The sequence below is a fragment of the Ascoidea rubescens genome (assembly GCF_001661345.1).
Source record: "Ascoidea rubescens DSM 1968 unplaced genomic scaffold ASCRUscaffold_5, whole genome shotgun sequence".
Classification (NCBI taxonomy): Eukaryota; Fungi; Ascomycota; class Saccharomycetes; order Ascoideales; family Ascoideaceae; genus Ascoidea; species Ascoidea rubescens.
The window spans coordinates 130,051-157,259 of record NW_017962917.1 but is presented as its reverse complement, the minus strand read 5'-3'; the positions used below and the strand labels follow the sequence as shown (position 1 = coordinate 157,259).

Here is a 27,209-nt window from a genome sequence, read left to right as displayed (position 1 = left end):
TTTTTTAACAAAATACCAGTGCCTCTACGGTAAAAATAAGAAAGGTCTTCATATTTCAACAGATCGTTTTTGCCATCAAATTGAATTAGATATATAAGTCCCAATAATATATCTTTCTGCACTGCAGAGACATTAACCTTCATTGATTGTAGGAAAGATTTTACTGTGACTTCAAAATTGCCAGCATCTGAAAAATTATTTTTTAATGTTTTGATAATCTGAAGAATAATAATTTGAGCAGCAATTTCGCCAGCATCTCCAGCATCAAAAAACTTTATTATTTTAAAAAGTTTGTCAAAAAATAATGGATAATTATCCGCAAACCTATGTGCTGCAAGTGCAAGAACTGGTTCAGGTCTATATTCAGCTAACAAATCTTCTCTGCCATTTCCGATATTAGTTAGAATTGCCATATGATCTGCCACAAATAATTCAACCTTATCTGTTAATGTTCGAATGGGGAGAGCTAACATTTGGGAAGCAACTGCTTTAATATTCTAGTGTTCCAACCCACTTAAACTTCTGTAATTGGGATCTCTAGCCCCATCTACTTTTGTTAGTTTTTGGACAGCAATTTCAATAATTCTAGAGAACTCTAGCAGAGATGAATTGTGATAATGATACCACATTGGGCGACCAAAGCACATCAAATTATACGACGTACTTGGTGATAAAGTTGGATTGTATAATGACTTGAAAATGTCAAATGCATATGGAATTTCGATTATGGGATTGATTACTCGTTTAATTGAATTTCGCAATGAAGCATCTCTTACTGGTGTTGGGGCAAGTTCACTCATTTTACTGTTTGTGCTTAACAACACACCAAATATACGAATGTTTTTACCAATATTTTGAAGGGCAGACCGAAAACCTCTAAAGAAACTGACTGTTTCAGCAGAACTTTTAACAAAAATTTGGTTTTCAAAAAGTATATCAGATTCGTCAAATACAAATAAAATTTCAATCAACTTCCGTTTTTTTTGAGACTGAATTTTGTCTTTGATCATCACATACAACAGTCTATTCAATTCTTCAATAACGTTGTTATTGGTGCTCCGATTTATAAGAGCATCATTTAAAAAATCGACCAAAGTTTTGTATTCTTTTTTAATAGTTTCAAAATATACTGGCTTTTTTTGTAACTTATTTTTTAATGCCACGATGAGACAATAGTGAACAAATCTTTCAGCGTCAATTTCAGAGCTGTCGAGCCAAACCTCTTGAAAAGTTTCCGGTTGGGTTACTTGACAAAATATGGCAATTAAAATTGTAAATTCAAAGCAACTATTCAAAGATTCTCTCAGTGTTATTTTGTGTTTTTGTTCAATTAAATGATTGATGGCTCTTGCAAATCGTGAATTTGGATATCCACTTGACCCAGGTTGTCTGTAACAAAAATATATCCAATGTTTAAAATATGGAATTACTTCTTTAATTAGGCGACTTTTGCCGGTCATGGACAGATTTACAATGCTGCAGTAATTATATTCAATTTCCTTTTTTAAGTAATATGATTTTGAGTAATTTAGTAATGTCTTGAATAAAAGATCAACCTCAACTGCCTTACCATTTTTGTCAATTAGTGGTTGGAGTTTGCTGATGAACGCTTCTTCCAAATTATTAAGAGAGATATTACTTCCAATGCCAGATGCTGACTGACATTGTTTGTTATTAATAGTTCTTCAAAATTTTGCCCTTTCCAGTCTATGAAAATGTTTGTTTCTTGAATTGCATTATTAATATTTTGAAGAGATACCATTTTTCGTCTGCGCAGAAGTATTTGATTAAAACTGTATGTTAATTGAGAGCAGAGGTTGGACTGGAGATGAGAAGGGAGTTTGATAATTGATCACAAATATTGGACGAAGTAACTGATAAAGCTACCAAAAAAGAAAGGTTATTAGTTGAAATCAATTGCTGTGAAGTTGTGATGGATCAGTGCTTGTTTTTATATTCTCACAAGCCTGATAGAACTACACCAAGTTTGTGATTCACAGCAAGTTTGTGATTCTGTGCGAATTGTTTTTTTCGACTGCTAATGTTTTTGAATTTTGTCAACAGTAATTCGATTATTACTTTGCAATTCAGGATAGACAATCATAAAAGATGTTGCATTTTACTTTAGATTTATAAAATTAGTTGTTAAACCAAGTTTATTATACTATACGTTCTACATACTGCCATAAATTTGAGTTTGATTAGCAACGATTTGCTGAATATTAATGTCTTGCTGATTGACTTCGTAGTCTTCATCTTCAAATTCTATTCCTGCTTCATTTTCATCAAAGTAAACAAAAAATTGAATAAAAATAATTAAATCTAATAATAAAGTACCAGCACTGCCTATTAACCAGCTTAGGTTGATTATAATATAGTTAATTGAGTTGTTGACACTTAGAATACTTATACAGTAGGTTAAATTACCTAGACAAGCGAATAAGAAAAACATGAACGAAATTCCATCACAAGATTTTCTTCTGAAATTCAATAATATCTGAGGAATTCGTGAACCAAGGTATAAGATTGAACATAGATAACCAAATATTTGTCCAAGCAAGTTGATTTGGGTTTCACCATTATTGCTATCATTATTGTTATTATCATCGTTGTTATTATTGTCATTATGTTTATTACCAGATGCTAAATAGCCTAAAATTCCCGAGAGAAAAACAATGAAAATCATCAAGGAATTGTAAAATAGTTTTCTTGTTTTATTTATTTTGTTATTTCCAATTAATATACTATCCATTAGCGCTTCTTGTATTATGTTTTCATCGTCGTTTATTGGATTTACGGGAGAATAATGAATTGAGGAGGTGTCATTTTGTAAAGCTAAATTCTGGTTTCTTTGATCATTCAATCTGTTATATTTTAGACATTGAAATAATAAAATTAAATCGGCTATGGTATAGTAAATTGCTAATATTATCATTGTTGGCAAAACATTTTGTAAAATCGAACCAACAACGTTGAATACATCACCTAACAACCATAATATAATAAAGGACATGGATAATCCTTCAGCACTTTGTCGGATAAAATTTTCATAAATTTGTGGAGCGAATACTATAATCCAACAGGCTATTGATATTGAGCCTGTTACGCTGCTGACAGTTTCAGCGCTTAGGTATTGAGGAGGAGGAGGAGCTATCATGATTATATTATTTGTTTGATTATAGTATAGGAGAATTTGAAAAATCAGTATATGAGGTCTATGTGCTTGATTTTTGAATTCGGTATATTAAACATCTAAAAAGTTATAAGAGTTTTGTTACTGCTATAGTCATCCCTTCTTTTCGCTTAAATATGGTGCAAGACAAAATATTAACTCAAAAGAGTAGCTTGAAAATTTTTCTCAAGTTCTGGAACTTTTTTTTCTTTTTTTTTTGGACCAAAGTTTGTTCTTTACATTAATGGGCAGTGAGCAACTGTCTGTAGCAAGATAGAAATTCAATCAATAAAACCAAAGAAAACTCTCCAATATAAGAACAAAGCTGGTGTTGTGACTTATACAGACAGTTAGTAATAGATAAATAACATTTTCTAAGCTATATTTGAGTGGTTGGCAGTAATTTTCGTAAAAGTTAGCCATAAAAAAACAAAAACTATAATTAAGTTTTAGTTGGTGCTGTATAAAGCGAAAACATTTATTTTCAAAATGGTAGTCTAGCTGCAATAATAATTGTTAAAAACAGACTAGTATAGGATATCGACCAAGTTGATAGATTTTAAGACAGTTAAATAAATGCGAGATGAATATAGTGAAAAAGATCTGTATCACTGTTTTAGAAAGAATGTAGATTTATTATTATTCATGATTTTCAGTTGACCGAGAACAAACAAAAGCTTAAATGAAGCGCAAATAAAGAAAAATATCTTGATTGGTTTAAATGGGGACGATATGTGGTGGAAAATAATTGCCATCCCTTTCTTGGGACATAAAGCTCTTCTGTATCATCTGAATCTAACAGCGGTTTGATAGATAAAACAACCTCGTCATGTGTCCAATTGTGTCAAAACTCGATTCCACTGCAAATACGTCCTCAAAAGTGCTGTCAAAATCAACCTCCTCCACAAACAGCTTTGGTGAGTCGCTTTTTGTCCACAGTAAAACAAGTCCCGTTTTGGCAATGCAGAACCAAGGTGCTGCCTTTGTTTTGTCTTTCCTAAAATGATGGTGCAAAAAATGTAATCACATTACCAGTCACGTGAATGTTTACCTTGCTTGTTTTTCCAAACAAGTTCCTGGTGACCGACGGAAGAGCTCTCTTTGGGAAGCGTAAGCATTGGGCTGCCAGCAGTTTGCTAGCGCTGCCCCACTGCTGTTTCCTAGTTCGAGCCCTCTAAGAGAGTAATAATAAACAAATCACAAAAGCTTCCTCTCTTCAGAAGACACCGGAGATCGATGGTGTTACATGTTCTGGCAAATTTGCTGCCAACAGAGCTCCAGAGACCTTTAGAAACTGCTTCTCAAACTGCTCAAAAAAGCCAGCTGCTCACTCCCACTGCTCTTCTCACTTAGCGAACAGCCTTCTGGTGTTGCTATGGGGTTCTACTACTCAACCAGTTCCGCTGTCTTTCTAGCAATTTCCTTCAAATGGATTCTATCAGGCAGCGGATGTTGCTTGGTGATGAGCTTCACAGCCAATAGCGTGTTGGCTAACTTTGCTGACATGCTCGGCAGATTCAGGATTGTTATCCCCAGCACCAAAAATCTCCGTTGTCGCTGCCGTCCATATTGTTTCTGCGGCCGGCCAATTATCAGGTGCGTTATAGTAATATGGAGATAATACTTTGGGCTTTCAAGTTCCTCATCATCACTACTTGAGCAGACCCCAGCTAACTTAAATAGTTTTCTCAATGTATGCTTATGGGGCTGTTCACTCACTTTCATTCGCTGAATTATCGAAATCCTTCTTGATTTTGGTCTAGCGAACATCCGTCTTTCATTGGAAATTTAGAGAACACCTGAAAATTTTCGTCAGGGTCATCTTGTTCGGTTAAAGTCGATAAGAAAACGCACCAGTAATAAAATAAAGAAAAATATGAAAAACACCATTGCAAACATTGGAAACTAAAGATCATATTTCAATATTAGTAATTGGATATATTCAAAGCATTTCTGGGTTGGTTTTCGTTTTTATAAGTATATCTTTCTATTGTTTCAATACTTATATTCTTCCTCTGATATCTTAACAGCCTACATCTTTTGTAAGATTTCATTTCATCAGTTACCAAAAAGTTTCTACTTCAACAGAATCTTTTAATCTGGGGTTACTCAAGGTCGCTTTTCTCAACAACTTTATAATTCATATTCTTACTATATCATCCACTATCCTTTTTGTTTTTCAAGCTCATTCCATCTTTATTTTATTTTCTATCCTTTTTTGATTCCATACAAACTACACTTATACAATAGTAATAATAACATTAATAATCAAAAATGCTTGCTTTGCGTCGTACTCAACAAGTCTCTAGCTCGATAAAGGGTTTCTCAAGATTTTTTAGTTCAACCTCAAGATCTTTGCAAGTCATAAAGAACGATTCTGCCAAAAAAGATGGTAAAACAAGTCAAAATGCTGCTAAGGCAATGGGTGACAAATACCACATCATCGACCACGAATATGATTGTGTTGTTGTTGGTGCAGGTGGTGCCGGTTTAAGAGCAGCCTTCGGTTTGGCTAATGCTGGTTATAAAACTGCTTGTCTTTCAAAATTGTTTCCAACAAGATCCCATACTGTCGCTGCACAAGGTGGTATCAATGCTGCTTTAGGTATGTTCAATATATTTCTTATTTTTATTTCTATCAATTATAACTTTGATTACTAACTTACTTCTTTTCTTATTTTGCTTTTTTTTTTGTCTAAATTATTACAGGTAATATGCATGCTGACGATTGGCACTGGCACATGTATGATACAGTCAAGGGTTCTGATTGGTTAGGTGACCAAGATGCTATCCATTATATGACTAGAGAAGCTCCTGCTTCTATTTATGAACTCGAACATTATGGTGTTCCCTTTTCCAGAACTGAAACTGGTAGAATCTATCAAAGAGCCTTTGGTGGTCAGTCAAAGGAATACGGTAAGGGTGGTCAAGCTTACAGAACCTGTGCTGTCGCTGATAGAACTGGACATGCTCTTTTACATTCCTTATATGGTCAAGCTTTGAGACACGATACTCATTTCTTTATTGAATTCTTTGCCTTGGATCTTTTAATGGATGAAGGCAAATGTGTTGGTGTTATTGCCTACAACCAAGAAGATGGTACCTTACATAGATTCAGAGCTCACAAAACCATCATGGCCACTGGTGGTTATGGGAGAGCTTACTTTTCTTGTACTTCTGCTCACACTTGTACTGGTGACGGTTTTGCTATGGTTTCAAGAGCTGGTCTACCATTGGAAGATTTAGAATTTATCCAATTTCATCCTTCCGGTATCTATGGTTCTGGTTGTCTTATCACAGAAGGTGCTAGAGGTGAAGGTGGTTTCCTTGTCAACTCTGAAGGTGAAAGATTTATGGAAAGATATGCTCCAACCGCCAAAGATTTAGCTTGTAGAGATGTTGTCTCAAGAGCTATCACCATGGAAATCAGAGCAGGAAGAGGTGTTGGTCCTGATAAAGATCATATGTTCTTACAATTATCTCATTTACCTGCTTCTGTTCTTCATGAAAGATTGCCTGGTATTTCTGAAACCGCTGCCATTTTCGCCGGTGTCGATGTCACAAAAGAACCAATTCCAGTTTTACCAACTGTGCATTATAATATGGGTGGTATCCCAACAAAATGGAATGGTGAATGTTTGACCATTAACGAAAAGGGTGAAGATGTTATTGTTGAAGGTTTATTAGCCTGTGGTGAAGCTGCCTGTGTTTCTGTTCATGGTGCCAATAGATTAGGTGCTAACTCTTTATTAGATTTAGTTGTTTTCGGTAGAGCTGTTGCTCACACAATTTCTGAAAGTTTGAAACCAGGTTTGCCACATAAACCATTACCAGCTGATCTTGGTGCTGAATCTGTTGCTAACTTGGATTACTTGAGAAACTGTTCTGGTCCAAAATCTACTGCCGAAATCAGATTAGCTATGCAAAAAGCTATGCAAAATGATGTTTCTGTCTTCAGAACTCAAGAATCCTTAGATGAAGGTGTCATAAATGTTACTAATGTTGACAACTCTTTTGTTGACATTGGTACCACTGACAGATCAATGATCTGGAACTCAGATTTAGTTGAAACCCTAGAATTGCAAAACTTGTTGACTTGTGCCAAACAAACCGCTATTTCTGCTGCCACTAGAAAAGAATCGAGAGGTGCCCATGCTAGAGAAGATTATCCTGATAGAGATGATGTAAACTGGATGAAACATACCTTATCATGGCAAAAGAAATCTGGTGATGATGTTGTGATTAAATATAGAAATGTCATAGCTACAACTTTGGATGAAAATGAATGTAAACCAGTTCCACCAACAGTCAGAGCTTATTAGAATTATTATTTTTCACTCCATAAAATAAAAGTCATTCTGAGAAATGTTTTAAATGAATTGGTTAGTGTATATAATTTACAAATGATTCAAAAATCCGCATTCTTTTATTGCAATTATTTGAGTTCAAACCACAACTTGAAATATTTTTTCACTTCATTTTTATTGCCAGTTTTTTTGTTTTTTTTTCTTGTTTATATAAATCTTTCATTCTTAATACTTTTTTTTTCTTGATTTATTTCTTTTTTTTATATCATAATCACTGTTTTAAATTTAATATATGCAAATTGGTCTATTTTTGTTATTCTTGCAAGCTAAACTCAACATTCTAATATCCATGGTGTTGAGAATAATTTATCTAATGTATCCTATTTTATTTTGTTTTGTTTTCATTTTGTTGTTAGTAAGTTCTTCAGTAAATAAATATAGTTCAAAAAAACTCTAAAGATAAACAAACCAAAAAATATAATGTCAAAAATTCTCCAAACAATTTTTCTCTGTCTTTTCGTTTTAGCAAAATAAAATCATACAAAGTGGTTTTCAATAGAATTTTTTTTGCCAAAAAGGGATTTATTCCACATTCAAATAAAAATTTCATGTTTTGCTAAATTTTATTATAGATATTATATTAGTATTTATTAGTATTTGGAATATTTAGTTTCATTTAAACCATTTTTCATTTTTTAACAAAAAAAAAAAAAGCATGCGTACATTTATTGGTTCTGGTTCATTGACATCAGAATAAACTTCTCCTTGTGACTGTGCTAGATTTAACAACAAAAAGCTTAATGGATAATCGTGGGTTGTCTTTTTAATACAAAAGCATTCAATGTTGTTAGCAGCCAGAAGAAAAATTTGAAACTCTGTTAGATCTTGTATATTTTTGTGATAGCTTCCTGATATTTTTGAATTATTTAAAAAATAATCACTCATTTCAATAATCACATATATCTTTTTAAAATATTTTTTAAGATTTAATATTTTTTGATTTATAATTAAACTATTTGTTGAAATATCAATTTGGTTCAACAAAACATCGGAGATAATTAGTGCACAGGAAATTGATGAAATAATAAAATCAACATCATTTATTTGAGGGCATGTTAATTCAAATTCAAATTCATGTATATGAACTATATCTGCCATTTCTAGATTTTTAAAGAGGTTATAGTTTTTATCGATACTAGATATATTGAAAATTATTGTTCTCTTTTGAATGGTATGTACACAATTATCATTTAGCATATCTTTTATATTTGCGATATTATTTAGATTATTTTCTTTAGTTTCAAAGATATTTGAACCGGAAGACTTGTTTAAAGAAAGACTATTATCATTATTTGATGGTTTTCTATTTAGGGTATTAGTGGAAAAATTCAATAGATCCAACAACGGGAAATTATTAATATTATTTTGAATTTTCTTATCAAAATCATTAGATGAACTGATTTTTCTTTTTTTTGCAATAATCAAAGATTCCAACTCTTCATCATATTCCTCATCATATTGAGATATATTATTTGAAAGAAGTGAATTATCTTTAATTTTAGAACTTTCTAGCATATCATTGATGTGCCTTTTTGATTTATTTAAAGAGTTTATAAAAGTTGAGTTTAGTATAATTTCATTATTATTAAATTCGATAGAATTGCCTATATCTATATTTTGGAATGATTGAACAGATTCCAAATTCAGTTTTTCAGTTGAATTTGTCAAAAATTGTGAATTTCTTAAACTATCATAATTAATTTCTGGTTTTAAATTTTGCAATGAATTATTTTTTGTGAATAAATTAATATCGGAAGTTTTAAAAGATTCTTCTTGCTCTTGCAGATTGTTTAGATTAGAAGATAAAATTGAAGAATCGACGGAAATATTTTCATTAGATGAAATAGTTTGATCATTTTGATTCTGAATTAAGCTTTTTGTTGTCCTATCAATGTCGTTGCATATTGTATTAATTAAATCAATTTTTTCATAAGGAAAATTAGGATTTTGTTTGATTTTTTTGTTATCAACTTGAGATTTCTTTTGTAATTTTTCTATATTTACCCAATTATGTATATGAAAATGACGAAGAGTTTTGAGATTATTCAAAAGTAAATTGAATTTTTTTAATGATATATATTCATTAAGATTTAAATTGATTGAGCAATTTAATGGTTGATATAAAAAATTATCGGGAAAACGAGTTATTTTTGAAGATATTTTAAATGGAACCCAAGAAATATTTTTTAATAATTTTTTATTGACATGACAATGATTTGGTAAAAGATTATAATTTGAAATTAAAGATGAAATGAAAAAGGAATCTAAAGATGGATTTATATCTGAGTCATTAATAAATGGTAGTTTTAATTTAAAAAGTGAAAATTCATGGTTTAAAGATTCATCAAAAATATTTGAGAATTGGTTAAGATTTTGAAATAAACTTTCAATGTAACGATCATTTTGGATTTTTTTAATATTAGGAAAATCGGTTTGAGTATTGTATGGATAAGATGGAAAAACCGACTTGTAAAAAGATAAGGAATTTTCATAATTCAAATCAGAATCTTGATAGTGAGACTCTGAGGGTTTAATATAAAACTCTTTTAATTTGAATTTGGATTCCAAAGAACATTTATTGAGTACTTTTGTGGTTATTTGATTTTGCGACATTGAAAGCATTTGATTTTTGATTGATTTTGAGTTTTTCAAAACAGAATCATTGAAAAGAGATTGCAAATATTCATCGTTTGTGGATAGTAATTTATCAATATTTGTGATCATTGGTAGATTAACTAGTAGTTTTGAGTCATCTCTATTAGCGATATTTGTGGGTTTTTCAGATATTTTCAAGGAAAATTCGTTATGAATTTTATATTTGTTAATATTATTCTGACCATCGGATTTATTGAAAGCCAATTTGTCGTGGATAGATAAGCTTGTATTTCTTTTCAAACACAATTTTAAAAAATCAGTTGTTACTTTTGTAATTTTAATTGGTTCTTTTAACAATTTTTTTTGGATATTATCGAATTTTGAAAAATCATTATTTATAGTTTTATTATTAATAGTTAATTCTTTAGAAACGAGATTTTCATAAATTTTCATCAAGTTTTTTATTGGCGGTAAGTTTATGTTAATAATTTTAAAATTGTTGTAGCGGTTGTTGAATGTGGTGTTAATGAAAAAATCATTGTGATTGTTTATAAAACAGTTGTTGAAGGGATTATTAAGAAGGTTGTTGGACGAGTTTTGAATAGAATTGAAATCAATATTAATTGATGATTGAACAGACCTTCTTAAAAACGCAGCAGTTTGTTTACTTATCTGTAACTTTTCAGATGTTTTTTTATTGCTTGTAGTTAGAAGCCAATCAATTTGTTCGTCGAGATTATTATTTTTATTATTAAGAGGAGTAGTGGGAATAGTTTTGTCGTCGATGTTTGTATATTTTACATTAAGCAACTGATCAATTGAAAGAGGTTTCATTTGAATTCACTTTGATGGTGTTTAGTGAGAAACAAAGGAAAATGGGCGTTTATATGAGGTAGAAAGGATAAGGTTTAAGGTTTGGACTAGCAGATCTTCTAATTAATAGATATTATATTCAATAGATGTTATATTAGAGATATAGACATATGTCAGATATGCTTATGAGTTTCAATTGATAAAGAATAATAAATATAAACAAATAAGAGACGTAACCAAGAGTGAAAAGAAAAATAAAAAATAGAGAGAGAGAAAAATTAGTGATAGATACAAAAACGATATTATAAAAAACGATAACCTAAATTGATACAAATTGATAAAAATTAATAAAAATTGATACAAATTAATAAAAATTGATACATTTTGATGAAATTAGATATCGAGGGTAGGAGAGCCTAAGACAAGGCCTGTATCTTTAACTAAAATACCATCAACAGCTTCAGCACTTCTTGAGAATGAAAGTTTTTTATTTGAAGGGAGTTTAGCTTTAATTTTAACGTCAGTGGTTAGGATTGAAGACTTTAAGGAGACTTCATTTTTCCTTGAGAATTTCATTGGTTTTGATTTATTTACTTTTACAGTTGTTAAGGCCTTTGATTCGTATTTAACTGAGGGTTTTGAGAAGGGGTTGAAAGGAATGCTTTTGATTTCATCCAATTTGACGGAATATTGAGATTCTTTAAGGATTGAGTAAATAGGTGAGGGTGAAATTGAAGAAGGGAGCAACTCTTGAATGGTGATGTTGACCAAGTTATCATTATCGCTTTTATATATTTTAATTTGATTCAAGAATCTTGAATTTTGAACGTTAACAGCGGCGGTTGAGGTGTTTAGGTTGTAGGATATGGAATGGGTTAGACCATCTATAAGAGTGATGTTGAATAATGAGAACAAGTCTGAGGTGATTTTTGATTTAGTAATTTGAGTGAGACCATTGGCGGGGATGATTATACCTCTTGAAGAGATTGAAGAATTTGTGAAGATTAATAAACCAGTGGATGATTTAATTTTAGAAGATTCCCAGGATAATAAGTTTGCTGAGAGCAACCAATCTGAAGAAGGGAAAAAATCTGCAGAATTGGAAGGAGGAGGTAAGGGAGTAGGTAAAGGAGGTTTGCTAATAGGAGATGAGACTTTTATGGGGGAGATGATTTCAATGGTCAAAGAGACAGGGGCATTCCATAGCAAAGGCAAGATGACTGAGAGGTCGACGTTGTAGGACAATGAGTTGAAGGCATAGGTGGAAGCTAAAGGTTGGAAAGCTACCGAGTTGTTGATATATTTTGAGATTTGGTTTTGGGTTAGTAGAGTAGGATAAGGAGCAACAGATTGGATAAAGATGTTGTCAGCGTAAATGTTGATGACTCTTAAAGGCCCGTTTTCGTTATAGGGAGGATCACATTCATCGGGAGGAGAATCGGAAGAAGAGGGAGGGGATTGCAATAAGTTTTTGAAATAATTGATTTCTTCATCTAAAGCAGTTGCAAATAGGTCAATTGAGATTTTGGTTGTGTTTGTTGGCAATTGGGGGATACTAATCAAGTAGTTATCATTTGGCAATTGGAAAGAGTCACCAGAGTTTGATAATGGGATGACTTTATTTGGTGGATAATTGTAATTGAAAATATCTGAGATATTAACAGTAGATACATTTGAAAAGAAGGAATAGTTGTTGATACTTTCAGGGGAATTCTTTTTGGTATTAATATTTGGGTTTGAGTTGAAAAAAAGAGGGTTTGAGATTAGAGTGTAGGATAGAGTAATGTTAATATCATTTAAAATGACACCATTGATCAACTTGAGTGATACCTTATGAGAATCAGAGAGAAGGGATAAGTAGTCTGTGATATTCTTGGAGGATGTAGAATTGGTAAAAGTTTGGTTTGAGTTTGAAGTTGGTGATGAAGATCTCCAAATAATGTAGTCATCGAAATAGATATCAAAAATGATTGGGGGTTGAATGGGAGAGTCGACATTGGTGATATTGGTGGAAACGTTAAGAGTTAAAAAGGCGTTTGTAATATTTAAACTTGAAAAATCATTTGGGGGTTCATAAATTGAGTCAATTGAGAGTACATCAGAAGTTAAAGAATCGTTTAGCAAGAGATCAGTGGTGATGTTTGCAGTTGATGGGTAGGTTATAGGGAAATCGATTTCGTAGACCAAAGAAGGGAGAGAAACGGGAGGGAGAGGTTTCTTCTTTTTAAAGGTGGAAGATAAAGACGAAAAGAAGTCGTAATCAGGCAAATCCAAGGAGTCAAAACAGACAATTGAGTCAATTGGATCGATTGAGCTGAAGAATTGGAATTGAACAAACTTTTCAGAGAGATAATACACCGAGAGCAAAAACAACGAGAAGGAGAACAAGAGCTTGAAGGATCTGGAACCCGGTTTGGAAGGATGCTTGAAAGCAGAGCTCTCCAAGTCTAGAGCAGAATCTTTGCAATCACCCTTGGGCTCGTCGTAGTAGCGAGGCATATCAGAGTATTGAGAAGGCATTGTGGGAGTGAAGAACAAATTGAACAAACTGAACAAACTGCAGCATTGCAAGCTGGAGAGAGTCTCTCTTTATATACCACACAGCAAAGGAAGAAAAGCAGCAATCTCGCTCTTCTCTCCAGACCTGCTCTGGCTCGCCGGCGCTCTTCGGCCGCCCGACGTCTGCAGTGTGCTGCACTCTCTGGCCAATCACAGACCGTTGTTGCCAATCAAATGCCTAGACGCTCCCACCCGTGCTCCTCGCATTGGCTGCTCACTCGCCGGCGCACGGGCTGCTGCGTTCTGGGTGCGCCGGTCTTAACTATGTGCGCCGCAGGGCTGGCTCCATGCGTGACAATGCGTATACTACATGGCTACCGCAAAACTGGTTTTTCCACCAGTAGGGATCCATTAGTCACAGCTTACGTCAGCCATTTTTATTTTGATGATTCTTTTTGATGCTTAACATGAATTATTGCAGTGGGATCTTTTTGCTCTACACCTTCTTCCTCTAATTCTCAACAACCTGTTATGCCTCCATATCACTCAGGCACTTCGGTCTGGACAAACGTCGAGGACGAGGTTCTACGTGCTGCCATCTCCAAGTATGGTCTCAACCAGTGGTCCAGATGCAGCTCCTTGTTGTCTCGAAAGACTGCTAAGCAGTGCAAGTCAAGATGGAAAGAGTGGTTGGATCCTTCAATAAAGAAGATTCAATGGTCGACTGCTGAAGACGCCAGTCTTCTTCGTTTGGTCAAGATCCTCCCCAACCAATACAGAACAATTGCTCCCATAGTGGGAAGAACTCCCACCCAATGCATCGAGAGATATCAATATTTACTAAACAATAACCTAATCAATAACAACAACAAAGACAATGAACAAAAGGCCATTCTAGATAAGAAAACAGACGATTCTCTCAACCTCACTGGAATCAACGACTCTCATCCATCAAACGATCCATTAAACTCAAACAACACAAATAACTACGTTTTCGTCAACCATGAAAGCAGAGCCCCAAGACCCGATGCAATTGATATGGACGACGATGAAAAGGAAATGTTGGCAGAAGCAAAGGCCAGATTGGCAAACACTCAGGGCAAAAAGGCGAAAAGAAAAAACAGAGAAAGATTACTACAAGAAAGCAAAAGAATAGCTTTACTCCAAAAGAAAAGAGAGTTGAAAAATTCAAATCTAATTAATTCCAATAACCATTCCACAAACATTGTCAATTCAAAATCTAAAAAGAAAAAAAATAAAAATCTTCTTGACTACAACGAAGCCATTCCCTTTTATTTAAAACCAAAATTAGGCGCTCACGACATCGATGACGAATATCAAAATAATCAACTACTATCAAACGACATTCAATTTCAAATCAACAATAACAATAACCTACTACTTAAAGATAACAAAAAATTGGAAAATGACCGAAAAAATGATAAAGACCAAAAAAATGAAAAAATTAAAAAAAAAATGAATGATTCTACAAACCTAAAGAGAAATCTTCAAATCTCAATTCAAGCCTTGGAAGATCTCAAAAACTCTGATAATCAAATTTCAAAAAGAAGGAAATTATTCTTACCTTTTCCAAATCAACAAACTACAAATCAAATTACAAACCAAATCACTACCCAAATCTCTCAAAACCTATCAACAGCAAATATAAAAGCTACAAAATCTCAAATGAAACAAATTCACAACCTTTTTGCAACACTACCGAAACCTAAAAACGATTTCGAAATAATAATTCCTGACGATAATGAAGACCTCACAAAAACCAAATCCAAAAATAAAAATAAGAAAAAAAACTCTCATTTAGACGATTTGGGTGAATCTGAAAGACTAAAAAATGAAAATGATCTTTTAACCACTCAAAAATCCCTATTATTAAGATCTCAAGCAATTCAAAACAATTTACCAATTCCAAATATTTTACTAAACTCTACAGATTTATCTCTTCCAATTTTTAATTTTACTCAAACTCCCAATTCAATTGAAAACTATAAATTCATTCAACATCAAATTGATAAAGAAATGCTCAATTTAATTAAATCGGATTACTATAAGTTAAACAACTCCACTTCTAATCCCAGTTTCAAAAACAAAAATAATAACGACCCATTATTAAACCATTATAATATAGAAATCCTTGACGATTTAAATCAATCTGAAAAGGATGCTGCAACAGCTTTGGTTCAAAGAGAATTGAATAATTTTAAACATAGCAATTTCAAAAACAAAAAAATTGATTTCCATTTCAATTTATCTGAAAATGAAGAGGATTTGCTTAAAATCATTGATGACTTGAAAATAATTGCAAATGAATCAAATTCAATTGAAAAAAATTCAACAATTATTTTAAATCCTTTTATATCGGAAAACAAAAAATTATCTCAAGAATCTTTAGACTTATTTAAAATATTGCAAAATGAAAAAATTCAATTGTTTTCTTATAGTGAACTACTAAAAGAAGAAAAATTAATTTTAAATGAAAGATATAGTGAATTATCTCGTTAATTAATAAAATTTATCATCACTGTCATCTTGATCGGAATTCACGAAATATATTTACCATACTTATTCACTTACAAATAAAAAAGTATATTCAAATTTAAAGAGGGTAAATTTTGGCATAAAATAGATTTATCTCAATATCTGGAAATTATGCTTATATATTTCTTTTGATAATTTCACAATATTAAAATTTAGATTTCTTATAATTTTTATAAGACATTTTCAATTACTGTTTGAATATTTTTTAGTTTTCTAGAACGAAATTCTTGCTTATTTTGGAGAGGTTTTCAAATTGAATTATCGGTTCCTTATCTTAATCCAAGAATCTTCTATTTTTAAAGTAAAAAATAAAACTGAGTTCAATTTTTTTACAAAGAGGAATCTTTTCTTTATTGAGATATTAAAGTTTCAAATGCTTGGTGAAGAAGTATTTTTTTCAAGAAATTAAACATTAAATGATTTATCATATTAGTTTTCAATTGGTAAAGATAAGACATAATATATATCATATCCAATTTTTTTATTAGTTAAATATTCCATTTCATTGAAATAAATTATTTACTTCTCAAAATTTCGGTCTGAATTTGGTTATAGTTCCATGATTATTTGATATTGGAATCATTTTTTTTAAATTAGTCAGTGATTGAAAGTGGATAACGGATAATAGATAATGGATAAAAGATATGTTTCAAGTATTTGAAAAATTTTGTTTTTTCAAAATCAATAAAATATTTTATACATTTTTGAAGTCTTTTTTTGCTTTATTTGGGTTATAAAATGAAGTTTAATTAAAAGTATATATAAAGTTTCTTCTAAAAGCAAAATTCTATACAATCAGATTAATTTTATAAGTATTGACGAGAAAAAAAAAATAAAAAGGTAAGAAAATGTATCATCTATTCACCAAACAAATATTTTGATAGATAGTTATACCATTTTTTAGGGTTATCTTTATTTAATTCCAATTTTTCATAATAATCTCTTTCATGCTCTTCAACTTCATCTAGACCAGTAATTAGATCAACTTCAAGTGGATTTCTTATTTTAGTCTTTTTTATTATTTTGTAACCAATAAAAAGAGAAATGTCTAAAAAGACCATGATATATGAGAATAGGAAATCTTTGACCGACCACCATGAGGGAAGAAATACAGTATAACCACTAACAAAGACCATGAGAAAAGCAGCAGCTAAACCAATATATGCCAAATATGGTTGATACCAACCTTTGAAGGCAAAAGTGTTTCTATCAATTCCTTGGGCAATAACTGCTTTATGAAAAAAGATATAAGTTACACATAAGACACAGAAATTAATCAATTGAGATGCAGTTACCAAATTAACAATCCAGTCCAATACAGTTGCTGAATTTTCACCCAATTGTAAGAACGATAATAATGCCCAACATAATGAAACAGCAACACAGAATATGGGAACACCGGTTTTGGTACAGTAACTTAAGAATTTTGGAGCTTTTCCATCCAATGCCATACCGTATAAAGAACGAGAAGAGCAATAACTATAAGAATTACCTGCAGAAAAGGCAGATAAAAGCAAACCAATATTGACGATATCTGGCAATACTTTGATTTTCATGTTTTGCATAGCAACCACGTATGGAGAGGAACCAGCACCAGGTATTGATTCAGTGATTGCTCCCACCAATGTTGGATCTCTTGAAGAAACAACAGTGCTGATACAAAAGGCACCCATTACAAAGAAAAAGGTCAATCTAACAAAGACTTGTTTAAAGGCCTTTTTAAGAGTGACTCTTGGATTAATTGTTTCTCCTGCTGCCATTGAGACATACTCGGGACCAGCGATAACAAAACAACTTCTGATAGCACAAGACAAATAACCAAGGAATCTTCCAAGGTCACCAGTTTTATAATACTCGTTCATAATAGCGGGATCAGTCCAATATCTGAAGCCATAAGCGTCACCAGCAGGATTACCACCACACATTGTGACAAAAGTGAAACAGATCAAGAGAAGAATCAAAATGACCTTTCCAATAGCGAACCAAAATTCACTTTCACCATAGTATCTAACAGCAAAGGTATTGATTAGGAAATACAAAACCATCTGGATAGCCAAGGGAATGGCTGCGGAATAGTCATCTCTCCAGTAGTGAATAATTGTGTTAACTGCAGTGACTTCGAAGGGAATTAAAGAGCCTTCTAAGAACCAAAAGTTCCAACCAGCCATGAATTCAAAAGCTTCATCTACACATCTTCCTGATAATCTGATAAAGGGCGAAGAAATAGGCAAATAGCAGACCATTTCAGCTGTCGAGACCGTAATCAAACAGATGGGAACACACCAGATTGTCATTGCTAGAAACAAAGATAATGGACCTCCAGTGTAAAGACCTCTACCAAGAGACACAAACAAAGCAGTTCCAATGGTACCACCAATACCAATCAATTGAATATGACGATTTTCCAATCGCCTGTGTGTTTTTGAGCTTATTTGGACCCTTGAGGCAACCGAAGAGACCTCATCATTATAATGTATAATTTTTTCATCTTTTTTGGTTTCAAGTTGAAAGTTGTCTCCTTCAACAGGCCCAGATTGCGTTGAAGAGCTGTTGTATGGAGTTTCCTTCTCGATGGTGAAGTTATCCTTAAGATACCGACCGAAGCTTTGTAGTTTTGACGACATGACTATCTAATTATAACGAATAGCAGGTCTAATTGGTTTCAAGATAGGAATGGACCAACTACTCTTCCCTTTCTCAAGCACTGGGGTCTCATATTATATTTATACTGATATACCTCTGAATTAAAATTGCTCTTTCTGGCTATACCGACATACAGATAACAGAACAGTTAGATAACAGAACAGTTAGATAATAGAACAGTTAGATAATAGAACAGTTATCTCAATGAATGTGCTTTAGCTATTTATCAAACAGAGAGTTTTCATTAGCTATCAATGCAGAGGAAAGTTTTTCGCATCATAACTGCCTTCAGATCAGAAGCCCACCTAATACCTTTTCTTCAGACATGAGAAGCTGTTTCCAACCGAGAAAAATTCAGTATCTCAACACTAGAAACTGTAATCCTCTATCTGCTGAACGAATCTGGAAACAATTCCACAAATTACAGTTTCCAGTTGACGAGATAAAGCTGAAACATCGCTGATATTTGTGTCTTTTTGGCTGTTGCTGAGGAAGCTCAGGACCCAACTGTCAATCGATCTTTTGAAAACTCTTCCTTCTTCTGGGACTCAGCTACCTGTACTTCTCTCTTTATCGCTGCCCCTCCACCACCTATCGCTGAGTAGTGCTCTTCCAGACGTTCCATTTAGAACTGCAAAGCTAAACCACTGACCAAAGTCTATTTGAGCTTATCTTCTAGTGCAGTGCAATTGGCTAGTTTGTATTCTTTTATCCTGCTGCCTTAGCATGGATTCTGGGTGAAATAGAGCCTTAGCTGCTGAACTTTTCAGACTAATCTGTTCAACCACCCAGACCACTTTTGATTGTATCCACAAGCTGTTGCTTATGTTGCTGCTTAGGAACTTATCAATACATTATATAATCTTATACTATCTACAAACACACCTGTTGTCTCAAAACTATATACTATTCACAAGACCTATGGTATCCCTATAAAACTTGGTAAATTTAGGTTGTGTATAAATCGCATTTCTCTGTTCAGTAGTCTTGTTTTCAACTAGCCCTTCTTCGGTTATTTTCTCTGTTTCTTCACTGTCTTTTTCAGCTATAGAATTCTCATCTTCATCTATAAAATCTGCTTCGCTCTCTTCAGATAGATCGTAGACTAAAGTGGCTTCGATTTTTTCACCACCTAGCTGGCCTGCTGAAGTTTTTGATATCTGCAACAATCTACCCTTATACTCCAAATCTATCTGTCTTCTTAAATTAATGTAAACATACGAATAATTCACAACTTCACCATCAATCACAACCTTGAGCTCCCTGGGAATCGTGGGCAATTCACTTCCATCAAATATCAATTTAGACTTTTCTAAAAAAGAGGTTACATATGGCTGTTTTTGCTTGAGCAAATTAATACTTTCTCTGAAATTGGCTAATGTTTTCGATGTGGTTTTCACAAATGACACATCTGACCCCTTGTCAGGTAAATTGACAAAAACAGTTTTCTCCTTTTCAATAGCTTCCAATCTTAATGAATTTGTATCGGCAATATCCTTGTCATTCACCTCAAACCACATCTCTAAGGGAGGATAATTATGATATGCTTCTTCAGGAGAAACCAACTTTGACTGTAGTCTTTTTCTAGCTTTTAATACCTTATCATCGCTCTTTTTTATTTCATCTTCCTTTTCAAATAAAATATTTAATGGAGAATCATCTGTTGACCTAAATGCTGAAGGAACAAAACGTATTTGAGCATAATAAGAATGGTTATCCTTCGAAGATGTATCCAAATCACTCTCAGCATTAAACAATTTTAATTTTTTTACTATATTTTTAATATTTGGAATATTTGCATCAAACATTTTTAAATCGGAATTTTTATCTAATAGTACTTGACCCAATGAAGCAGTTAAAATTGTATTTTCATCGTGGATGTAATTGACATTTTTCACGTTGCTATCTTGACATTCAGATTTCATCAATTCATTAAATATATTTTCGGATTCAATCTCAATATTTTCCTCGCTATTGATCTTTTCATTCTCCTCGGGACTATTCAACAAAAAATTTTGCTTTAATCTTTGCCATTTGTTGGTTTTGTGGATTCTTGGTATACTAGAATCGTCCATGTAATCAAACGCTTTTATGTTTTCTTTACCAATTAACTTATCAAAATTGTAAAAAACCTGAGAAAGATGCTTATTATTATCAAAATCTTTCCACAACAATAATCTCTCGGCTCTTTGAATAACACCAAGATTTATCCCAAAAGCAAAATATTCGTGATTTTCATTATCTGGTATTTTATGTAAACTGATATTTCCTATATTTTGAATAAAGTCCAATAAATGAGGGAAAAACTTTAAATTCATTTCTCTTGTTTTTAATTTTGAAAAAACATTACTATAACTCACTTCAAACCATGCTATAGCAGATCTAGTTCCCGAAACTTTTAACAAGCATTGATCTTCTTGATTATTCACTTTAGAAATTTTTACCAAATTTCCTTTGGTAAACTCATCATATATAGTAGTGCTAAATGTATTAAAAAGTAAATGATTCATAATCTTGTTAATTGGAATTATTTTTGTTGAAAATACCTCCTCATCAACAGTCGTCGCTGATTTATGAGGATTTACTATTTTCCAGCAAACTTCAATTATTGATGATACTACTTGTGCTTTTAGGTGCTTTCGGTTTATTGTAACCTCAGGATAATATTGTAAGATATAAAAATTCAAAGAATCCTTTTGATATTCCAATAATGAATTATATAAAGTCTTAAATTCATATTCTGATAAATATCTATCAGATGGTTTGAGATCATTAATACTAACAGTTACTTCATCAATCGAAGCTGTAGATCTAAAATTTAACAATGTTTTAGTTTTCTCTTCAAAATTAAAAGTTGCTAGATTTGTTAAACTTGTTTTTAAACGATCTTTTATTAATCTTTCTTTTTGAGCCTCAAACAATTCATTTTGTTTCCGAGTTAATTGTTCATAAATTTTATCCAAATTGACACCATCTTTCAACAATCTTTTTTGTGCTGCTTTATCTCTTTTCAATTTTTTTTCATTTAATGATTGAAATAAAATCTTCCTAGAATTGTAACGATCATTGTCTTTCAAGTATGTGGGGACCCTTTTACGAAATTTTGACTCGTCAGGAGTTAAAATAAGAATTTTTTCTGGAGCAGGCTGTATTTTGACTGACAGTTTAGACATTGTGTTAAATTGATTGACATTGACATTGACATTAATATTTTGACCGGCATTTAACTTGTCATTTGATGTTTCTTTTGAGTTATAAATTTTATCATAATTTTGATCGTTATCTTTTGATTGCTTTTGAAAATAATCCAAAAAGTTTTGGAAAGTTTCATCTTCACTGGATTCATTATTTGAATTATTTAACAATTTACTTAACTCAAATTCAGAATTATTAAAGTTAGTGAAACCATCTAATAAACTGTTATCGGCTGACAGAGTATTTTGATTGAAAATATCAAAAGGATCTTTGCTTTCATCAATATCTTTGTTATCACTTGTAGATTGGTTTTTCATTTGAATATCATCAATTTGAGCCGATTCAGGTGCTTCAGATGCTTCAGGTATTTCCGGTGGTTTGGTCGTCTGTGTATTCAAAAAAGTTTGTGGTTTTGAGTCATTATCTTTCAACATGTCTTCTATCAATGTATCAGAAAGGTTTTCTATATTACCAACGAGAGGTTTTGGATCCTTCAAATTATTTTCATCAGATTTCTCAAGAAGATCTTTTAAATTTATCTCCTGCGAAACTGAACCAGGAGTGCCTAGATCATTTTGGAGGTGATTCGGATTGTATGTTGTGTTGAAACGAGTAAAGTTAATTAATCTGACATGTCTCTGAGTTATTGCTATTCTCCTACAGTGGGTATTCAAGCGACTGAGCATTTTTGTGTAAAAGTCTTGAAGTTGAGCTTTAAAAGTTTTCAGACTCAAAAAAATTCTTTTGGGGAAAATGAAAAATTTAACTAGCGCTCCCGTGATACAGAATAAGTTGCGCGCGCACTTTAGTAGCATGCGCGCGCAACTTATTGCTATAAATCTGCAGAGGAAGCAGAAACAGCAAAGTACGTAGAATATTTAACAGCAGTCGCCAGAAACACTAACTAAAGTGCTGCTACAGTGAGAAGCTGTGTGTCCAGACTCTTGAACAGCACCAAGCTGGTCTTGCATGTTCAGTTCATCGAATCATCGTCGATTTCAGACTCAATATCAGCATCATCTTCAGGACTGGCATCCAGGTTGTTGAAGAAATCCTCATAGTCTGATCCCAATTCTTTCTTTAGGATAGAACTCAATTTGTAGATTTCCTCTCGTTTCTTTGCAAGAGCAGCGTAAGATTTTTGCAAGATTTGGGTTGCTCGAGTGTTGGCCTTGAGATTGTTCTTAGGATCTGAGTTTAGTATTTGTTTGGATAGCTGAGCACATTCAATTGCTTTATCCTTATACTCTTTTTTCAAGTTTAAGAGCAGCGTTTTCAATGAGTTTTCAACGTCTCTGTAGCTAGGTGTTGGCTCTTCATTCCAGATATTATTGTTATTCGTATTCAAATCAGGATTAATGTCAGTATCGATATCATTGTTAACTAAGCCAAAATCAAAATCAAAATCAAAATCAAAGTTGTTTGCAGTAGGGTTTATTGATCTTAATGTTTGTAAATCAATGTTTTTGGTATTGGTCTTATTGGAGTTCTCGTTTGTAGGAGATTTTGATTGTAGTCCTAATCTTTTGAATAAGTCAATATCTAGCTGATTGTTTAATGGATTGTTTGAATGATTAATTAACTTGTTTTTCAAATTTTTATTTAAAGACCTTTTGGTAATGTTCAAGGGATTTGTTTTAATTTTTTGGTTTTTATTGTTATTATTTTTTTGAATTACAATTGATTTAATTTCTTCAAGATATTTTAAATACTCATCATTCTCAATTTCATGAAGTTCTTTTTTCAATCGATTTTTTCTAATATATTTTTGTAAAATTGATTCAACGACTTTTAAATCTTGTGCAAAATTTTCATTATTATTTTCATTATTATTATTATTATTATTATTATTATTATTATTATTAGCAGTAGTAGTAGTAGTAGTAATATTTTCATTGTGATTATTATTAATTTCATCTGTGGTTTTATTTGTTTTTTTTTGTATTGGAGTTGATTGTTGAATTGGCTTTTCACTGATCTCTATATTATCTATGGAATCAACTTTAAATTTTATATTTTCTTTATTTTTAAATTTTTTTTCATTTTTATTTTCATTTTCTCCTTGGTTGTTGTTATTATTGTTATTAGCTACGGGAGTATTTTGGTTTAAGGAATTCTTAAATTGTTGGAATTCTAACTGTTGGTTATATAACTGGGATTGTAATTGAAAAATCATTTGAATTTTAGTATCTTCTGACGAGTATTGATCAGGTAATAAATTTTGGTTATTATTTTGTCTTGAGTTCAAAGGAGAAGATTGAGAGTATTTTCTATTTTGATTTTGACTTTTATTACTTTGATTTTTATTTTTATTTTTATTTTTTTGATTATTTTGATTGTGTTGAAAATTGTTTGGACTGAATGATTGGTTAATAGACGAATTTAAACTAATATCTGAATCTAGGTCTGAATCATTATTATTATTATTATTATTATTATTATTATTATTATTATTATTATTATTATTATTATGGTTATTATGAGTATTGTTATTATGAGTATCGTTATTAGTGTGATTTTGATTATTTGAATCTATTGAATTTATTTGATTTATCTGACTTGATTTTAATTTTTCAGATAAATCGTCGATTATATTTTGTTGATTTAGAGAGATTTTTTTATATTTTTGAAGTTTAAGAACTAATTGATTATTTAAGTTATTTACGTCTTCTAATTTTTTCTCTAGTTGTTTGTTTAGCTTTTTATTAAAAAGTAATTCTTTTGTAGCCTGATTAATCGAACTATTTAAGTATTTGATTATTTCTGAATTGGCATGATTTATAGGAATGTTGTCCTTGTCTTTAAGATTGTTGTTTAGGATTTTCTTATAGGTTATATCATTTGTATCTGTCAATTCGGAGATGTTGTATAACGAACTTGTGTTGATATTCAGATTTTCCTGATTGAATAAATTTGATTTCCTTTTTTGATTCATTGATCTTGGAGTCTTTGAGTTGAAATTAAGATTGGAGTGTTTCAAAGGAGTGCTAGTCAACCTGCCAGTGTTTAGTTTATTTTTCATATACTTATTAGAGGGATTATCCATTGCTAGGAATTGTCAAAAAATTTGTTTCTGTAGTAGACAATTATGACACTGAAATTAATATCAATAGCTAGGTGAGCCAAAGCTGAAAGAGTTAGAAAATAGAACTTTTTCTCGATAAAATAGCAAGAAAAGTCAAGATAGAGAACAGAAAAACAAAAATAGGCCCAAGCAGCAGCGAGTTGTGTAGAATTGCAAAGAATTGATAGAGGTAGCTGATACCAATACAAACCAAATCAGATATACAAAAAAGAGAAGAACAAAAAGAAAAAAAAAAGATGTGTATTGAAACTGTTTTCGTCCTTCAAAAAATAAACAAAAACAATAAAAGCAGCCCAAAAAGGCAGGTTGCGTTTGTGCAAGATACCTGAAAGGGGAATGCTCAAAATGGAATGCACGTGAGCAGTTTAATTGTCCAAATGAGGAAGTTTCCTTTTTTGGAGAAGACGATATAATGCCCATTCATTTTCGATGGGTTTTTGGTAATTTTCGACAGTTTTTGATGTGTTTTTGTAGGCAGTGTTTTGAGATTCTACCTTTGGGCTCAGTCTTCAATTGCTGTGTCTGTCTGAACTACATGCTTGTGTCTGTCGTTCTCCTGGGTATCGGGCTGGGTGTTCCCACTCTCGCCAGCTGAGCTTAGGTTGTCACTGCTCTGTTCAGCATCAACATCAAGAGCCTCCATAGTGACATCCTCGTCTTCTTCCCCCTCCATATCTCTGTCATCTTCAGCTTCGTCTTCGTCTTCCTGGTTGAGATCCTCGTCTTCATTACCGTTGTCATTATTGACTTCCTCTTCCATTTCTTTTTTTCTTTGATCCTCGCTTGACAATTCGCTGTTTATGTAATTGATTTCTTTATTGAACTTGATCAAGTCATTATTCAAAAACCTTAGTATCTTATTATATCTTTCAAACCATTTCTCATTTTCTTTTAACATTGACACTTTTTCCTTCAACAAAATATCATTTAACAATGCGTATTTAATTTTCTCTCGTTGATGGGATTTTAGCTCGTTCAAATAGCGTTCATTTCTTTTTGTGCTGAGTTCTAACAACAACTCTTCTTCATTTATATTGTTATTATCATCTTTCTTATCGATATCTTTATTGAAATTATCTGGAATATCATCATTTGAGATATTATTTGAGATATTATTTGAGATATTATTTGAGATATTATTTGAGATATCATTCGAGGTATCATTTGGGGTATCGTCATTTATAATATCTTCTACTTTGATATCAATACTTACATCATTTAGACTTGGAATATTTTGTTTATTGGAGTTTAAAGATAAAAGTAACGAGTTTTTCTTTTTCTGTAAAGGTTCAATTGAATTTTTTTCAAATAAATAATTATCATAATTTAAAATCTCAAGTTCATTATTCTTTTTTGACGTTAAAACTAGTTTATTTAATTTTGGAATATCAATATCGTTAATTTTATTAATTTTATTTTGCAATGAGTTATTAGGGTTGTTATTCAATGAATTGTTCAATAAAAACGATTTTAAAAAAATTTCTCTATTTTTTGATATTAATTTTTTTTTAAATTCAACTTTTTTATTTTCACTTGAACTGTTATTATTATCTTTTGTGCTATCCGTTTTATCCTCATTTTTAGCTTTTATCTCATTTTGAATATCTTCAAGCACAAAATCTAATAACCCTATTGACGTATTAAATGAATCATCCAATCGTGCTAATTGAGAGTCCAATAATTCATCTTCATTCAATGATTTAATTTCCTTTTGAAGCTTATTAAAATATTCAAGTTCATTGTTTTTATTCTCGCTATCATCTTTATTACTAGATCTATTTTTATCTGACATTAAATCACTATCGTTCATTGTTGCATTAGCAGTTGAGGGCTTTGAATCAATCACCATACTAGAACTGCTAACTGCATCATTATCAGCACTAATACTTGCATTGTTTGCATTATTAGAATTGGTAGAATTATTACCACCGTTATTATTGTTGTTATTGTTAATGTTGGAACTAAAAGTAGTATTATTGTTACTACTGGGGCCCCTGGGTACTGGTTTATGTTGACCTGAATCCTTATTTTGGCTATTATACCCTTTATATGGATAGTTTTTATAATTGTTCGCTGGATAATTTCTATTACTATTGTTGTAATTATTGTTATAATTGTAATTGTTTCTCTGGTGCTGATTGGAAGAACCACCAGGTTTGGAAGGAAGTGTAGGAGCCATATTATTTAACAAAACCAGATCAGTATCTTATAACTATTTGGCTTCAATTGTCGATATTGTCGTTTCGAAATAATTGTGGTCGACCTTCAAAAACAGCAAAAGAAG

The 27,209-nt window shown here is 31.9% G+C and overlaps 10 protein-coding genes across 10 annotated transcripts; 2 read left to right on the top strand and 8 right to left on the bottom strand.

The window, feature by feature from the left end:
• Positions 1 to 497: 497 nt before the first annotated feature.
• Positions 498 to 1,460, bottom strand: ASCRUDRAFT_69879 (uncharacterized protein; the record flags this gene model as incomplete). Its single annotated transcript, XM_020191723.1, has 1 exon — positions 498 to 1,460. The coding sequence occupies one exon, from the start codon at positions 1,458 to 1,460 to the stop codon at positions 498 to 500; it is 963 nt and encodes a 320-aa protein (XP_020047681.1).
• A 654-nt stretch (positions 1,461 to 2,114) lies between these two features.
• On the bottom strand, positions 2,115 to 3,319 carry ASCRUDRAFT_75393 (PQ-loop repeat-containing protein). The gene has a single exon (XM_020193047.1). It carries the CDS (start codon positions 3,155 to 3,157, stop codon positions 2,174 to 2,176), a length of 984 nt encoding a protein of 327 aa, XP_020047680.1. The 5' UTR covers positions 3,158 to 3,319; the 3' UTR covers positions 2,115 to 2,173.
• A 1,653-nt stretch (positions 3,320 to 4,972) lies between these two features.
• ASCRUDRAFT_75392 (flavoprotein subunit of succinate dehydrogenase complex) lies at positions 4,973 to 7,786 on the top strand. Its single transcript, XM_020193046.1, has 2 exons — positions 4,973 to 5,777; positions 5,882 to 7,786. The coding sequence occupies exons 1-2, from the start codon at positions 5,447 to 5,449 to the stop codon at positions 7,492 to 7,494; spliced, it is 1,944 nt and encodes a 647-aa protein (XP_020047679.1). The 5' UTR covers positions 4,973 to 5,446; the 3' UTR covers positions 7,495 to 7,786.
• On the bottom strand, positions 7,653 to 11,154 carry ASCRUDRAFT_141647 (uncharacterized protein). Its single transcript, XM_020189179.1, has 3 exons — positions 8,203 to 11,154; positions 7,949 to 8,095; positions 7,653 to 7,859 (listed from the first exon to the last, which is right to left on the bottom strand). Exons 1-3 carry the CDS (start codon positions 10,966 to 10,968, stop codon positions 7,812 to 7,814), a joined length of 2,961 nt encoding a protein of 986 aa, XP_020047678.1. The 5' UTR covers positions 10,969 to 11,154; the 3' UTR covers positions 7,653 to 7,811.
• A 186-nt stretch (positions 11,155 to 11,340) lies between these two features.
• On the bottom strand, positions 11,341 to 13,467 carry ASCRUDRAFT_69875 (uncharacterized protein; the record flags this gene model as incomplete). The annotated part of the gene is made up of 1 exon (XM_020191722.1): positions 11,341 to 13,467. The coding sequence occupies one exon, from the start codon at positions 13,465 to 13,467 to the stop codon at positions 11,341 to 11,343; it is 2,127 nt and encodes a 708-aa protein (XP_020047677.1).
• A 510-nt stretch (positions 13,468 to 13,977) lies between these two features.
• Positions 13,978 to 15,966, top strand: ASCRUDRAFT_7610 (uncharacterized protein; the record flags this gene model as incomplete). Its single annotated transcript, XM_020193336.1, has 1 exon — positions 13,978 to 15,966. The coding sequence occupies one exon, from the start codon at positions 13,978 to 13,980 to the stop codon at positions 15,964 to 15,966; it is 1,989 nt and encodes a 662-aa protein (XP_020047676.1).
• Positions 15,967 to 16,859: 893 nt separating this feature from the next.
• Positions 16,860 to 18,626, bottom strand: ASCRUDRAFT_69873 (uncharacterized protein; the record flags this gene model as incomplete). The annotated part of the gene is made up of 1 exon (XM_020191721.1): positions 16,860 to 18,626. The coding sequence occupies one exon, from the start codon at positions 18,624 to 18,626 to the stop codon at positions 16,860 to 16,862; it is 1,767 nt and encodes a 588-aa protein (XP_020047675.1).
• A 700-nt stretch (positions 18,627 to 19,326) lies between these two features.
• Positions 19,327 to 22,927, bottom strand: ASCRUDRAFT_141568 (uncharacterized protein). The gene has a single exon (XM_020189178.1). It carries the CDS (start codon positions 22,653 to 22,655, stop codon positions 19,545 to 19,547), a length of 3,111 nt encoding a protein of 1,036 aa, XP_020047674.1. The 5' UTR covers positions 22,656 to 22,927; the 3' UTR covers positions 19,327 to 19,544.
• On the bottom strand, positions 22,588 to 25,109 carry ASCRUDRAFT_75388 (uncharacterized protein). The gene has a single exon (XM_020193045.1). The coding sequence runs from the start codon at positions 24,884 to 24,886 to the stop codon at positions 22,814 to 22,816; it is 2,073 nt and encodes a 690-aa protein (XP_020047673.1). The 5' UTR covers positions 24,887 to 25,109; the 3' UTR covers positions 22,588 to 22,813.
• A 123-nt stretch (positions 25,110 to 25,232) lies between these two features.
• ASCRUDRAFT_75387 (uncharacterized protein) lies at positions 25,233 to 27,145 on the bottom strand. The gene has a single exon (XM_020193044.1). It carries the CDS (start codon positions 27,102 to 27,104, stop codon positions 25,428 to 25,430), a length of 1,677 nt encoding a protein of 558 aa, XP_020047672.1. The 5' UTR covers positions 27,105 to 27,145; the 3' UTR covers positions 25,233 to 25,427.
• Between the last annotated feature and the right edge of the window lie 64 nt (positions 27,146 to 27,209).